Source organism: Polypterus senegalus, chromosome 4 (genome assembly GCF_016835505.1).
Source record: "Polypterus senegalus isolate Bchr_013 chromosome 4, ASM1683550v1, whole genome shotgun sequence".
Classification (NCBI taxonomy): domain Eukaryota; kingdom Metazoa; phylum Chordata; class Cladistia; order Polypteriformes; family Polypteridae; genus Polypterus; species Polypterus senegalus.
Genome location: NC_053157.1, coordinates 154,616,602 through 154,631,521, shown reverse-complemented (window position 1 = coordinate 154,631,521; position 14,920 = coordinate 154,616,602). Strand labels below are relative to the sequence as shown.

General features: G+C 36.8%; 1 protein-coding gene across 2 annotated transcripts in view; it reads right to left on the bottom strand.

The window, feature by feature from the left end:
• The window catches only part of cpeb2 (cytoplasmic polyadenylation element binding protein 2), a 126,267-nt gene that overhangs the window by 88,186 nt on the left and 23,161 nt on the right, over positions 1-14,920 (bottom strand). For both annotated transcript variants that reach the window (XM_039751507.1, XM_039751508.1), the window contains exon 2: positions 5,262-5,543. In XM_039751507.1, coding sequence (XP_039607441.1) covers positions 5,262-5,543 — 282 coding nt within the window. The remainder of the gene's footprint in view (positions 1-5,261; positions 5,544-14,920) is intronic.

Here is a 14,920-nt window from a genome sequence, read left to right as displayed (position 1 = left end):
AAGACCTCAGACAGTCAGCCAGAGCATGCCATCAGGACCAGCAGCCCTGCATGCATTCACTTTGCTGAGGGGCTGGTCATCTGGGGCAGGGGCAGTTTTAGTTGCAAGTTTCTTATTGTCCCAATGAAAACAAGCATAGAAGTTGTTTAGCTCTTCAGAAAGGAACATTACTAATTGTTGAGGTTGTATTTACCTTCTTGTATTCTGTGATTGTATGGGTGCCTTCCCACATACATCTGGGTTGGAGTTTTTGAAATGATCCTCAATTTGTTGCTTGTTATTTCTGTTCCGCTATCTTGATGCCTTTTTCAGGTTGGCCCTGGATGTGCCGGAGCTCTCAGCATTGCCAGATCTGAAAGCAGAGTTGTGTGCTTTCATCAGGCTTCAGGTTAGGGAAGGTCTTCATTTGTTTGTGTATTGTGATTTCAGTAATGCTTGTATTGATGTAATCTACGACAGGAGTGGTGTACCTTTCAACATCCACTTTCGAGTCCCAAGTGGCACTGGTGGCAATCAAACTTCACTTTGTGTACTTAAACTTCTGCTGTAAAGCAGAGTTTGCTTCTTTTGGCCAGACTATCACCTTCCTTTACATCTGATATGTGGTGTGTATTTAGGGAGGAGGAGGAGCAGGGAGAGGTAATCTGATTGTCCAAGGTGTGGGGAAGAAAGGCCTGGTAGGCTTCAGGCAATGTTTGTATACAAATGATCTAAGATTCTGTCATCTCGGGTGGGGCAGAAGATGTTTTGATGAAACTTGGGGAATACAGTAATCCCTTGCTATATCGCGCTTCGACTTTCGCAGCTTCACTGTATTGCGGATTTTATCTGCAAGCATATCTAAATATATAACGTGGATTTTTCGCTGATTTGCAGGTTCTGAGGACAATGGGTCTTTTTACTTCCGGTACATGCTTCCTCAGTTGGTTTGCCCAGTTGATTTCATACAAGGGACGCTATTGGTGGATGGCTGAGAAGCTAACCAATCAGAAGGAAAGGAAAAGCTACGCCGCTGTAGGACACCATTACGGCATCAATCAGTCCACAATTCTTTTTATTTAAAAAGGAGGAAAAGAATATAAGATCTACGGCCGCAGTGTCCTTTGAACCAGGACACAAAACGAGTTGTAAGTGGATTTAATAAGGCAGTAGTCCGGATGGAATCTGCTTTAGGGATTTGGATTGAAGACTGCCGGAAGAAGAACAACGGTGGTGCTACACAGTCGCCTGAAGAAGCTCCTTTAGAAGGGCTGTAACGCTCTTCTTTGTTGTGCAGTAAAATTAAACTCATCGTTATCGGACAAGTCGTTGTGTCATTGTTGGTGAGTAACCATAATTAATTTTCTACTTACAGTACTTAGTACATGTACATACGTTTAGTGTCACTGTACACACATTTACTTTATACAATTTTTCTTGCATTGTACGTATTTATTGCTGGTGGCCTGTCTATCGTAATGTCTAACATATGTGATATCAGAGATGCTCGATATCTTTAAAATAATATTTAGGTTTTACTGTATATAAACAGTGTGTTTACATACATAATTTCAATGAATCTTACCTAATATCTAAGAGAATACAAAGGGTTTATGCTGTATAACTGTGCAGGGAATATTTATAAAAAGTGTGGGAGAGTTTATAAGGGCTTAAAATATATAAAAATAACCATTCAAACATATGGTTTCTACTTCGCGGATTTTCACCTATCGCGGGGAGTTCTGGAACGCAACCCCCACCATCGAGAAGGGATTACTGTACAGTCCTAAAGTTGTAATGATTGAAATTGCCTGTAGTAATGAAAGCCCCATCGGGATGTGCTGGTCATTGTTTGCTTCTTTCATTGCAAGCTCAGCTTTATCATGCAGTGGTACATAAATGGCAGTTATAATAATAGGCATGAACTCGGGGTAAGTAAAAATGTCTACATTTAATCATCAGATATTCAATATCAGCAGAGCAATGACTTTCCATTACTTAGTATCTGCACACCAAACATTGTTCACATAACTGCACAGTCCTCCGCCTTTGATCTTACTGGTGTTTTCTGTTGTTCTGTTGGCCCTGAAGATGGCGGACCTTTCCAGCTCAATAGTGATATCTGGGATGCAGTCATTTACCCATGTTTCTGTGAAAATCATGATGTTGCAGTCCATAATACGTGTCTGTGAGGTGATCTGGAATCATAGTTCGTTTAGTGTGTTTGCCAGAAACCAACCGTTGGCAACAAAAAGTCTGAGCCGAGGTTTGCTGAAGCCTTGCCCGAATACGTACATGATTTCCTCACCTTTGTTTAAAATCTTGACACTGCTACTAAGCTCTTCCCATCAGAGCTTACTCGCCTGACCATGGTGTTTTCCGACTATCTCCAATAATAGTGGAATGTTGTCTAGTGCTGTGTTTTTACAGAGAGCCAATGCTCAAAGATTCTAGTCGGCTATACAACATATTCACAAGACGGAATCAGAGAAAGAGTAGTAACCATATTACTATTAATTCGCAAAACCTAGGGAGATACAGGATGTTGCAATGCACACGCTTCACCGGCATGTTGTGTACATATCTTAAGCACGTTTGTGGGAAATTTTTTGGAAAAATTTTAAAAGCATTGCTATTTTTTTCAATAACAATTATGAATGCAGATTTCTCATTTGATAGACATTCAAGTACCAGTCAATTTTTGTCTAACCTGTGTATGTTAAGTGGGGGAATAGTATACTCTTACAAGGAATGAAAGATGCCAAATAGTTTAGTCGTGGTTTGAATTGTGGTTACAAAAAAATATAATGTGAATAATACTTTATATTTTCATGCTACTGTATAGAGTATTTATCCTAGCTAGTGTTTAAGTTGATTGTTGCAGGTGCAAAAACACCTGACTCTGACACTAATCAGGAAATACACTTGATGACTGGCCACAGATGGCTCTTCTGAATAAGCACTTTCATGGCCAAAACAGTATATCGACTTCTTGCAAGTTCCACAAGTCTTGCATTCACTTCCAGAAGAAGTTCTGTTTGTTTTTTTGAAGACATTAACCAAATTAGGGATTATCACTGGCAAATATTCTCAAACTACAGTTCTTCAACATCTCTAAACTGAAGACTATACATGTTTTAGATATAGAACTGTTTTCATCTCGTTAATCTCTCTCTAGTATGTATGCATTTATATTATGTATATCAAAAACAACACTGCATTTAATATAAAAATATAATTAAAATTGTTGAATCTTTCTATTCATTTCCAAGTACAGAAATGCTATAAGTCTTCATTGTGCAACACAAAGTTACTGGCTTTAAAATTTACCACATCACCATATATACAGTACCACAAACAAGTAGCACTGAACCACAGATACTGGATTTCTGTATAAACGTATCACAAAAAGAAGGGAAAAAAAGCCCACGATGTCTTAAGATTTCTGTCAAGGCAAGCTCTTGTCATATATAGCAGCAAAGACTGAAATATGCAAACATAATCCCTGAAAATCTAATTTTGTCAATTGAAATAAAGAAAAACAAATTTGCAAGTCAGCTTTTGACCAGGCAGGTTGCCAGTAAACTAGAGAAAGTCAAGACATCTTCTGTGAGCGCTGATGCCAAGAACATCAAAATGCAAGCTGCGCACTTTTATACTGCTGTCAAAAGATCACATTAAGTCAAGTGAATGCCGTGCTTTAACTACTTTGCCCCTTTATCTCACCTTCCATCTAATCTAGTTTCCGAGTCCATTAAGCTGGATTAGATGGACTCAGCAATGGCATGGATGGAAAATTTAAATAATACATATTAATATTATTAAGATTATGTACATATATATTTTATATATATATATAATATATATATATAATATATAATATATAATATACAGTCATATGAAAAAGTTTGGAAACCCCTCTCAGCCTGCATAATAATTTACTCTGCTTTCAACAAAAAAGATAACAGTGGTAGGTCTTTCATTTCCTAAGAACATCTGAGTACTGGGGTGTTTTCAGAACAAAGATTTTTAGTGAAGCAGTGTTTAGTTGTATGAAGTTAAATCAAATGTGAAAAACTGGCTGTGCAAAAATTTGGGTACGCTTGTAATTTTGCTGATTTGAATGCATGTAATACTGTTTACTTGCAACACCAAATTGATTGGATTAGCTTGTTAAGCCTTGAACTTCATAGACAGGTGTGTCCAATCATGAGAAAATGTATTTAAGGTGGTCAATTGTAAGTTGTGCTTCCCTTTGACTCTCCTCTGAAGAGTGACTGCATGCAGACTCAAAGAAACTCTCAAAAGACAAAGATTGTTCAGTATCATGGTTTAGGGGAAGGCTACCAAAAGCTATCTCAGAGGTTTAAACTGTCAGGTTCAACTGTAAGGAATGTAATCAGGAAATGGAAGGCCACAGGCACAGTTGCTGTTAAACCCGTCTGGCAGGCCAAGAAAAATACAGGAGCGGCATATGCGCAGGATTATGAGAATGGTTACAGACAACCCACAGATCGCCTTCAAAGACCTGCAAGAATATCTTGCTTCAGATGGTGCATCTGTACACCGTTCTATAATTCAGCACAATTTGCACAAAGAACATCTGTATGGCAGGGTGATGAGAAAGAAGGTCTTTCTGCACTCACGCCACAAACAGAGTCGCTTGAAAATCTATGGGATGATTTGAAGCAGGCTGTCAATGCTCGGCAGCCATCAAATTTAACTGAACTGGAGAGATTTTGTATGGAAGAATAGTCAAAAATCAAAGACTATAGGAGACATCTAGAGGCTGTTATATTTGAGACATCTAGAGGCTGTTATATTTGCAAAAGGAAGCACAACTAAGTATTGAGATATCTCTGTTGGGGTGCCCAAATTTATGCACCTGTCTAATGTTGTTATGATGCATATTGCATATTTTCTGTTAATCCAATAAACTTAATGTCACTGCTGAAATAGTGTTTCCATAAGGCATGTCATATATTAAAAGGAAGTTGCTACTTTGAAAGCTCAGCCAATGATAAACAAAAATCCAAAGAATTAAGAGGGGTTCCCAAACTTTTTCATAAGCCTGTATACATATATACATACATACATACATATACATATACATACATACATATACATATATACATATACATATATAAACATATACATATACATATATATACATATACATATACATATATATACATATACATATACATATACATATACATATATATACACATACACACACAGTATATATGTGTTTTATTTTTAAACCAAAACTACAGACTTACTTGTAGTGGCAGAAGAGTGTTGCTGTTGCTGTCTGTGCGGAAAACATTGTCCTCAATCCACGATTTTGGTGTCAGTGAAGCTGCAGAGCGAGGGAACTTGGGAGGAGCAATGACGTTGCTTGAAAATGGCTTCTTCATAGGGGAGATCTGGTTTATGGTGCCTGGAAGCCCCATACCGCCAGGCCTACGGTGGTCCCTACCGTGCAGTCCACCCCAGGAAATTCCGCCTGAGCTCCAGCCACTGCCTTGATGACTACTCCAGGGTGACTGCTTTAAAATGGGCTGCAAAGGAAACAAAGAACACATAACTATCAGTCCATTGTCTACCATTTAGGAATAAGCACTTTAATTAGAGGAAACATGCACAATGATGATGGGAGAAACACTCCAGTATTATTGTAACCATTTTCAGTCAATGGGTTTAAGCAGGATGGACAGTAAGAATGAGTAAGAATGCAACCATTTCCACAAGGTAATCATTTTGACTGAAAAAAACACTACTGCAAATTAGCACTGGAGATAAAGGATGTGTGAGAGGATATGACTAGCAGCCATTCTGAAAAGGAGATTAATCAATAAATCTTTCTTTCACTGTATACAGTAAGATAGAAGGGAGCTTCAATCCAACACCAAGGAACTCACTAAAACAGAATCAAAAATAATACAGCATCTGAATACTGCTGCCATTGTGATTAACCCTGCTGCCTCACAGATCCAGGAACAAGGATTTGATCACCAGCAGAGTCACGGATTGTTGCAAGTTTGTTGCAAATTTGCACATTTTGGTACCTTCCATCCACCAAACTTAAAACGTGAAGGTTATGTTAATTGCAGACTCTTGAGTTTGCCCTGGTAACTTTGATACACGCATAAATGTCCCCTGTGACACTGGTACCCTTTCTAGGCCTAGTTTCTACCTTTTGTTTAATGCTGCTGAGACTAGTAGTCACTGCGGCTCTAAAAATTTACCAGGAAATGTATCCATCTCAACCACTTCATTGACATTTAGAATTTTGGGAAACCATACCTTAGTCACTGAAAAATATTTAAAAACATTATTATTAAAAATCAGAAAACCAAATAGACATTATGAGGAAAGATTACCAACTTCCAATACAAATGAAAGGGCATATCTCTTTGATCCAATGAGCTTTAAAATTACAAGGTTTCACTGTTAAAAATGTAAAGAAACCCCTTGTAGTTTTTAAATACAAGTTGTCATGCACATTGAAAAATGAAAATTAAGTGAAAATTCACAGGTGTGTAAGTAAGCAAGTGTATTTTGAGGTGGCCTGACACCCTGTTAAGGGTTGATTTGGGCTCCAGTCTGAACCCAGACAAATTCTCCCCTAGTGTTCCATGGGAGGCCTTAGGAACAATAGCCAAGTTTCAATCCCGTTTTTCGCGACGTTTTGTTATCGACAAACAGAATAAACGTTAAAAAAATGTGCAAAATTTGCTGTCTCCAGCCTGTTTCCATCCAACTGGCTTTTTATCGATAAAATGGGTGTGCGTGATGACGTCATCCCCTCCAAAATGAACTGTCACATAAGTTTTGTTGTATCGCGAAAAAAAATCTGCCCTTGAGCAGTTTCCATACATAATTTTGTGTATGTCGCAAATTATCTACCTTTAGTTTTCACGTTACACCCCCTCCACTAAACAAAGAAACAAAGAAATGGAGAGATTATTCAGACAGTTTTTTGAAATTTGCCAGCTTACTGTTATTTCAGTTTCACAAATAATTGGAATTGTACATAATATCCGAAGACGACAGCAGAATGAAGCAGTTGCTTGTCTGATAGCCCTAGAGCTCGAAGAAAATACCCCAGTGCGACGAAACCCATGGGTATGGGAGAGACGACGGAATAAGACCTTCTGGGAGGAGGTGGTGGGGAGACACTTCACAGAAAATCTCTGGCTGCAACATTTTAGAATGACACGGCCGACGTTTGAGATGTTGTGTGGATTCATCAGTCCTGATGTTGCGCCCATCACAGGTTGTCACCGACCACCGGTTCCAACCCAAAAGCGGATTGCCATCACACTTTACAAGCTGGCAACCTGCACCGAGTATAGAGTAGTTGGAGAAACTTTCGGGGATAGTAAAACTACCGTCCATCAATGTGTATATGCTATGTGCACCGCTATTAAAGAAAAATTAATGCGGCGTTATATCAGACTTCCGACTGTAGACCTCTTATATCATTGAAAGATGCTGAGAAATTAATTCACGCTTTTGTTTTTAGTCGATTAGATTACTGTAACGCACTGCTCTCAGGACTACCCAAAAAAGACATAAATCATTTGCAACGAGTGCAGAATGCAGCTGCTAGAATCCTAACTAGGAAAAGAAAATCCGAACACATTTCTCCTGTTTTGATGTCGCTACACTGGTTACCTGTGTCTTTCAGAATTGACTTTAAAATTCTGCTTATAGTTTACAAAGCCTTAAATAATCTCGCTCCATCTTATATATCGGAATGTCTGACACCCTATACTCCAAATCGTAATCTTAGATCATCAAATGAGTGTCTCCTTAGAATTCCAAAAGCTAAACTTAAAAGAAGTGGTGAGGCGGCCTTCTGCTGCTATGCACCTAAAATCTGGAATAGCCTACCGATAGGAATTCGCCTGGCTAATACAGTGGAGCACTTTAAAACATTGCTGAAAACACATTACTTTAACATGGCCTTTTTATAACTTTTATAACTTCACTTTATCTTAATCCTGATACTCTATATGTTCAATTCATCATAATAACTATTCATGGTGGCTCTAAAGTCCGTACTGACCCCTACTCTCTCTTCTGTTTCTTTTTCCGGTTTCTCTGTGGTGGCGGCCTGTGCCACCACCAACCTACTCAAAGCACCATGATGCCCCAGCATTGATGGACTAAAAGCCAGAAGTCCACGTGATCATCATCATCATCATCATCAAATCCTTCCATGAAAACCATAAATACAAAGAGGACTGTTTCATTTATGTTAGGTAGATTGCTCAGAGGTGACTGGGCGGTCTCATGGCCTGGAATCCCTGCAGATTTTTTTTTTCTCCGGCCGTCTGGAGTTTTTTTTTTGTTTTTTTCTGTCCCCCCTGGCCATTGGACCTTACTCTTATTCTATGTTAATTAATGTTGACTTATTTTATTTTCTTACTGTGTCTCTTATTTTCCTATTCTTCATTATGTAAAGCACTTTGAGCTACATTTTTTTGTATGAAAATGTGCTATATAAATAAATGTTATTGTTGTTGTAGCAGAGGCCAATGAAATTGCATACCACAATTCCTTGGTGCATCTTGTGCCACAGATTTACGGTGCGCTGGATGGCACGCATGTGCCTATTCTTCCCCCGACGGAAGGCTACCGTGATTACATTAATCGCAAAGGGTGGCCATCTATTGTTCTCCAGGCCCTTGTTGATGACAGGTGCATGAAACGAGACATTTGCGTTGGCACTCCTGGAAGTGCCCATGATGCAGCTGTGTTTGCAGCATCGGATCTGTACAGGTGAGCCTACCTTTCAACATCCCTTCTCAGTGCGATAACAACTGAATTAGTACTGTAACCTGCTTCCCTTAAGGTTTTTAATTAAAACTGAAATTTGAATTAATACAAAATAACAACGTTTAATCAAAAAAAACTAAAGTTAATATTAATGAGAGAATTTCTCATATATGCTAAAACATCTGCCATTTAATAATAAGAAAAAAATGTTTAGATAATGAAACACACGGTTTATTAAATATTTTGACTGACACAGTAAATTACCTTTGCGGTTTTTGTATTATTTAGACATCCTGAGAGACACCTCTAGGCTACAGTTGATGTGGAGGGAGTTCAGGTACCCCTTTTAGTAGCAGGAGACCCAGCCTATCCGCTACTGCATTGGCTCATCACGAGAAATAACTTGGCTCTTCATCAGACCATGCGAACCGCTCAGCTATTCTCGTTTTGATTGCACGTGATGAAAATGTATCATGTGACACATTTATTTGCGTTAAAGCCCTTTTTTTCCGACAAAAAGTGTTTCCAATGTAGTTTTTGCGACATCTGAAGTATCGATATGGAATTTATGTGGTAAAGTTAAACGGAAATTAGCATTTCCATCAGCTAAAATTTGAAGCGCTAAATATTTTTTCGCAAAAACTCCTTGGATGGAAACCTGGTTAATGTGACAGCTATATCTCCCTCTAATAAAATTCCTTTCTTCCATTTTCCATCGAAGAGGACAATCCTGGGTGTACATTTGATGTCAGAAGCAAGAGCCCTGTGGGACTACCCCTCCTGTTTTACCAGGGTAGTGACAAAATGGTAAGACCCTGAACTGGTTTAACTGGTAGTGAAAAAATGGAAAAATGAATGAAAGAAATTGTGTACTTCAATGTCTTTGTCATAAAAGCATATATATGGCTAGACATGGTGATAATGTGTAAGTAATTTTCTAGTAAATGTACAAACAGACAAATGGTCAGATGATGATTTGCAAGTCAAATCCCACCTAATACAAATGCAACTGTCTGATTCAACAATAATTCTAAAGTGGGGTTTAAGCAATAAACTACTTTGTGCAACGGTGAGGCAGTATAAGTAGGCAGGTGAAACGCATATCCTATAATTATATTAACTCTAAAGCTTACATGCTTAGAAAATAAATATAACACCTTGAGACTAACAATTTTTTTCAAGATGAAAGCTGAAGCTCAGATTATGAAATGCTTCCACATTTTATCTGAGCTTTGAACTCTAGCCAGTCCTCTGTAGGCTTTCAGTGGCTGGCTGTCCACACTGAACACCCACCTTGCCTTCAATTTACTAATCTCTCCTCAGCCTCTTGATTCAATAGAGTCGAATATGTTCGTGATCTTGCAAAGTCTTAACCGCACAGAAACAAACATATATCGGGTTACTCCCAGCCCTCTACTCAATTCTTGGTTTCAGTTAGGTTTTTCCATACAGCACATAATAAAAACTTTGTAAAACCTTCAATTAAATGTCAGCTGCTATTCATACATTCTTGCTGACAAAAAAATCTGTATATTTATGAGGTAAACAACCACTTAAACATTATGTCTGAGGCTATATCTGTATGTGTTTAACGAGGGTGTGGGCCTTAAATACATACAACAAGCCTCAAGAAGTCTAGACCAAAATCACAGCTCAAATTCTGAAAAGTGTTTTAAAAGTCTGCTCTTCAAAACCACCTGGCCTTTGCAGAAAACAATGCAATTGTAAGTTTTAAAAAGAACAAGCCATTTTGGCTGATGATGACATTTAGACTTTGCTCCTAGGCACAGTATCAATCAGACTATAATTTTCTGTGCAGTATCACACAGGACAGAGACAACTCTATTAAAAGTACAATGAACCAATTAAAAACATTAACTTTATTTTAAAATTATATTCTGTAAAACAAAATATATTATTTGGAAAGGAAAATAACTATTGAAGGTCAAGAGGGATTCAAAATAAGTGTTAATGGTACCCTTAGCCTAATTACAACAGACTTCTTTTCATGGAATGGAGAAACTACAAATGTAGATCTCTGGCAGGACAATTCATAAAAGAAAAAGCTGCAACAAAGCATCTTTTGCTAATCACCAGAACAAAATAAACTTTTGTTATGGAAATGTACAATTTCTGCTATCAACAATAAAAGAATAATCTCTCACACAGTAACATTCATTGTCAATTAAGTCTACTTTTGTTTTCTTCCATTGTGTTTCATTACTTAATATGCTAAAAAAAAAAACCAAAAAAAAAAATCCTGTCACCCTTCCCCATTTATTACTGGTGCTTTTGGTTGTTCCTAAAAGGTATTTGCTAACAAATATGGCATTCTTCATTATTCACACATAGTATGCAACTCAGAAACATATTTGTTTAAAATATGCACATTACAATTAAGTTTAAACAGATCATCACTGTTCATAGGCTGAATGAACAACAATGTTGCTACATGCACAGACTCTCGAGTGCACATGTGGGCACATATTACGATCTACAATAAGAAATACTTCTAGAAACTATACCCATAACAACAATAACTAATGAAAGACAAAGAGAATAAATATGGTCGAAAACGTTTCAATAAAAAGAGTAATTCCTGAAAAACAAGGATTTAGAGACATCCTAACAATTGTGTATCTTTTAAACCAAAGTATTTAACTTACATTCAGGGTGACCACAGTGGCTGTAAGCTTTCATTTTTAGAAATGTATTTTTATGGTTTCTTAACAATTTCATTTTGCCATTTCAGCTAGTTCTTGTATTGTAAAATTTTCCTTTCTGAGTATATCTTTCAAATGGTTTGTTGACTGGAACAAAGTAATAATTCTCAGTCCTTCACTTTTTCACTCCCATTTCTTTCCATATTTTTTTAATTCAAAAGAGATCCCCCTTTATGGTGAGCTACTGGTTCCTTTGTCATTTGGGTCTCATTGTTAATTAGCAGCTGGTTCAGAAAACAATAAGCAATTAAAAATAGAGAATACAGCTCTTTCGGACTAAAAGATGTGATTAAGGCTTGACAGACTATTTGTGTTTAATTTTGGTTAACTTGCTCACAATGCTGCTTGAGGACCTTATAATTAAGAAACTGGGCTTTGTACAAAAATCTACAGCTCTCCACAGCTAAAGCTGAGCACTATAAATCTAAACACTTGAGAATATTGAGTAAACAGACAGCAGAATACAATAAATGACTGAGGAAATGGAAGTAGTCGATAGCTATTCAATAAGAAGAGCTACTTCTAAAACATATCTCCTGAAATATCCATCCATTCATCCATTATCCAGCCCGCTATATCCCAACCACATTCAAAATATAAACACAGCAGTAGAGGTCTCAATAAATGAAATGTGTCTTGAAGGATTATGAACATGTGGCCTCCTTGAGTCTAACCCCAAAGCATGACTCGGGCTCTTGAATTCTAACGTAATAACACGATTTACAGTGTTAAGCTTGAATAACTCTCGGGACAATATTTTGTAGTCATGGAGTGGATGAAACAATATTAGACCATTAGAATTTTTTAAATTTTTTCTGCCACTTTATGGTCTTTCATCAATATTCATTAATGGGGCAGAGTCTCCAATGAAAAACACAATGGCAAACAAAAAGTTGTAAAGGCAGTTTTAGAAAAATAAACTAAAACAGAACCACTGCTCAAATCGAGCAATAGTGAATTGGTCATCAGATGTTGTATCAGTTTTACTTTCGGTGTTATTATACCACAGTACATGACCTGTAATAACACAATGGATGCTTCAATCATGCAGGTCAGGCACTGACATTCTACCCTCAGGTGTACAAACAACAGAAAAAAAAAAAACTAAAAAAATGCACAAAGAAATACACTTGTATTGTACTGATTGCAGTGTTGGGCTGTACATTAGTGACTGTCTCAAAACATATTATACAAATGACATGTAATAAATCTGCATTGGGACAGCAGTGGACATTAGACATACTTTTTCTACTATATTTTCTGTTGTCATTTTGGCATTCACATGTTTCTGTTACACGTAATAAACATTTTCTTAGTGAAAAACATTCAACATTTTTGGCCTGTTTTCTCCTAGGGTAAACATAACACTAAGGAGGTTAAAAATGTCCCAATAAAAAGTAACTCCTGAAAGACGGGCACACTAGCACAACTGATAATGCCTGTAAATTACCTCTTTGCTTAGCAAACTTGACAGAGAGTGCTTCTCTTTTTTAGGTAACAAATATTGTTGTTTTAGCATTTTAAGAATGTATTAACTAAACCTGTCTGCTTACATTTGTAGCTAGTCACTTATTTCTGTTTAAAAATAAACCGCATCAGACAGACGCACATGCAAAGGATAGTAAACTCTCATTAAGGTGCAACAGATGCATGGTCATTCTCATCTTATATTCATCTCTAAAAAGGGAATGCTAACTGCCTCTAAAGCAAAAGTGTACAGAAATCTAAACTTCTTAATACGACCATGTCAATACAAATGCAGAAAAAAACAATACATTCTAAGCAAATATTTTCTAAAAGAAAACATTTAAATGTTTAAGAAGAAATGTCAAGAAATGCATTAAATATTAGGCATGAAATGGGCACATACCAAAATCAAAAAACCAACAGGCCCTATATTTCCAGGCACCAAACACTCATATCACTGGTCTGCAGGTAAAATAAAAGATTATTCCAATTAAAGGCCTATTGCATGGATGGACAAATAAACAAGCTGCAACACAGAAAAAAGTGATTAAAAAAGTGATAAAACATTATGGCTTGATTTACTTAAGTTAAATCACGTAATTATACACTCCTCTAAAGGAAAAGCAAAATTGACTGTTTTATCTGTTATAACACAGTGCAGAAATCATCTTAGCAAACCACTATTATATCAGAAAAGAGATGTGATGTAACAGTTTTCTTGCTTTCCTGCCTTTTTTGGTTCACCACTATGGTGCAAGCTGTCTGTAAAAGTGTCAGTATGCTACAATTGAGCAAGTATTTTTTCCTCCAAGTCAAAGATCATTTAGAATATTCTCCATTGGCTGTTAAATTGTACATTGAATCACTAAATGAATTTTCCAGGGATAAAGAATACAGAGAAGCAAAGCAAACATCCCATCTTTTATCTTTAGTAGTTATGACAACTCATGTGAGAAGGCCATAAAGAACGGTCACAACATACCTCATAAGGCAACTGAGTGAGTGGAGGCCAAGAACAGGAGAGGTGCTCACTGCAGGCAATAGACGGAAAAAAAGCGCAGTATGAAACACATATATAACAAAGCTAGTGTATTCTGATGTTACTAAAGTGTACATTCCTTAAATCATAATTCTTTTAGACAAAACATAAAGACCCCCGTGACCCTGTATTCGGATTCAGCGGGTTAGACAATGGATGGATGGATGGATAACATAAAATAAAAACCTTCTAGGCTAAAAGTATCTTAAAGTAAAATACATTATATATTGATTCAGACCTATCTGAAACTTTTTGTACCCATTCATTTCAGTTTTGGTCTGGTTTCCATTCATCATAAGTACTACTAACTCCTTGCACAACTCTATCCATTTAAATGATAAAGATAGATACAAAAAGCATCTGAAGGGGCAGTACAAACCTACAGCAGATACAATTAGCATAATAACATTAATAAAAAATTAAATAAATTCCAAAATCTTATGTATGCAGGTCTCTACAGATATTTAACCAAAGATACTCAAAATAACTGCCCAACTACATCAATTGATATTAACTTATATTGTATATGACTCTTAAGTAACTGGAGAAGCTCATTTGTGCTGTTTATCCTTAAAGCCTGTGTTCTGTTTGTTTCCATTATGTTTATTGCAAAGTTCCGGAAACCAACTGTGAAATTGGTCAGTATGGCTGGTCTGTTTGCAGAACATGTGCTTGCTTAGTAATGCATCAACTAGGCCTAGTTTCTGTTTCTGATCTGTAGTCATTTTGTATGTAAAATGGAGTAATAAGTATACTGGACAACAGGCAAACTTTAAACACCTATAGACATTATATTAATTTATTCTTTATTAGTTGTGCAAGTTTGCAAATATGCATTACTTGTGTTTGATGTAATCAATGAACAATTAAAATACCACGTTCTGGCTTTGTTTTGGTTACTGGTGGTTCTTTTTACCAGCAA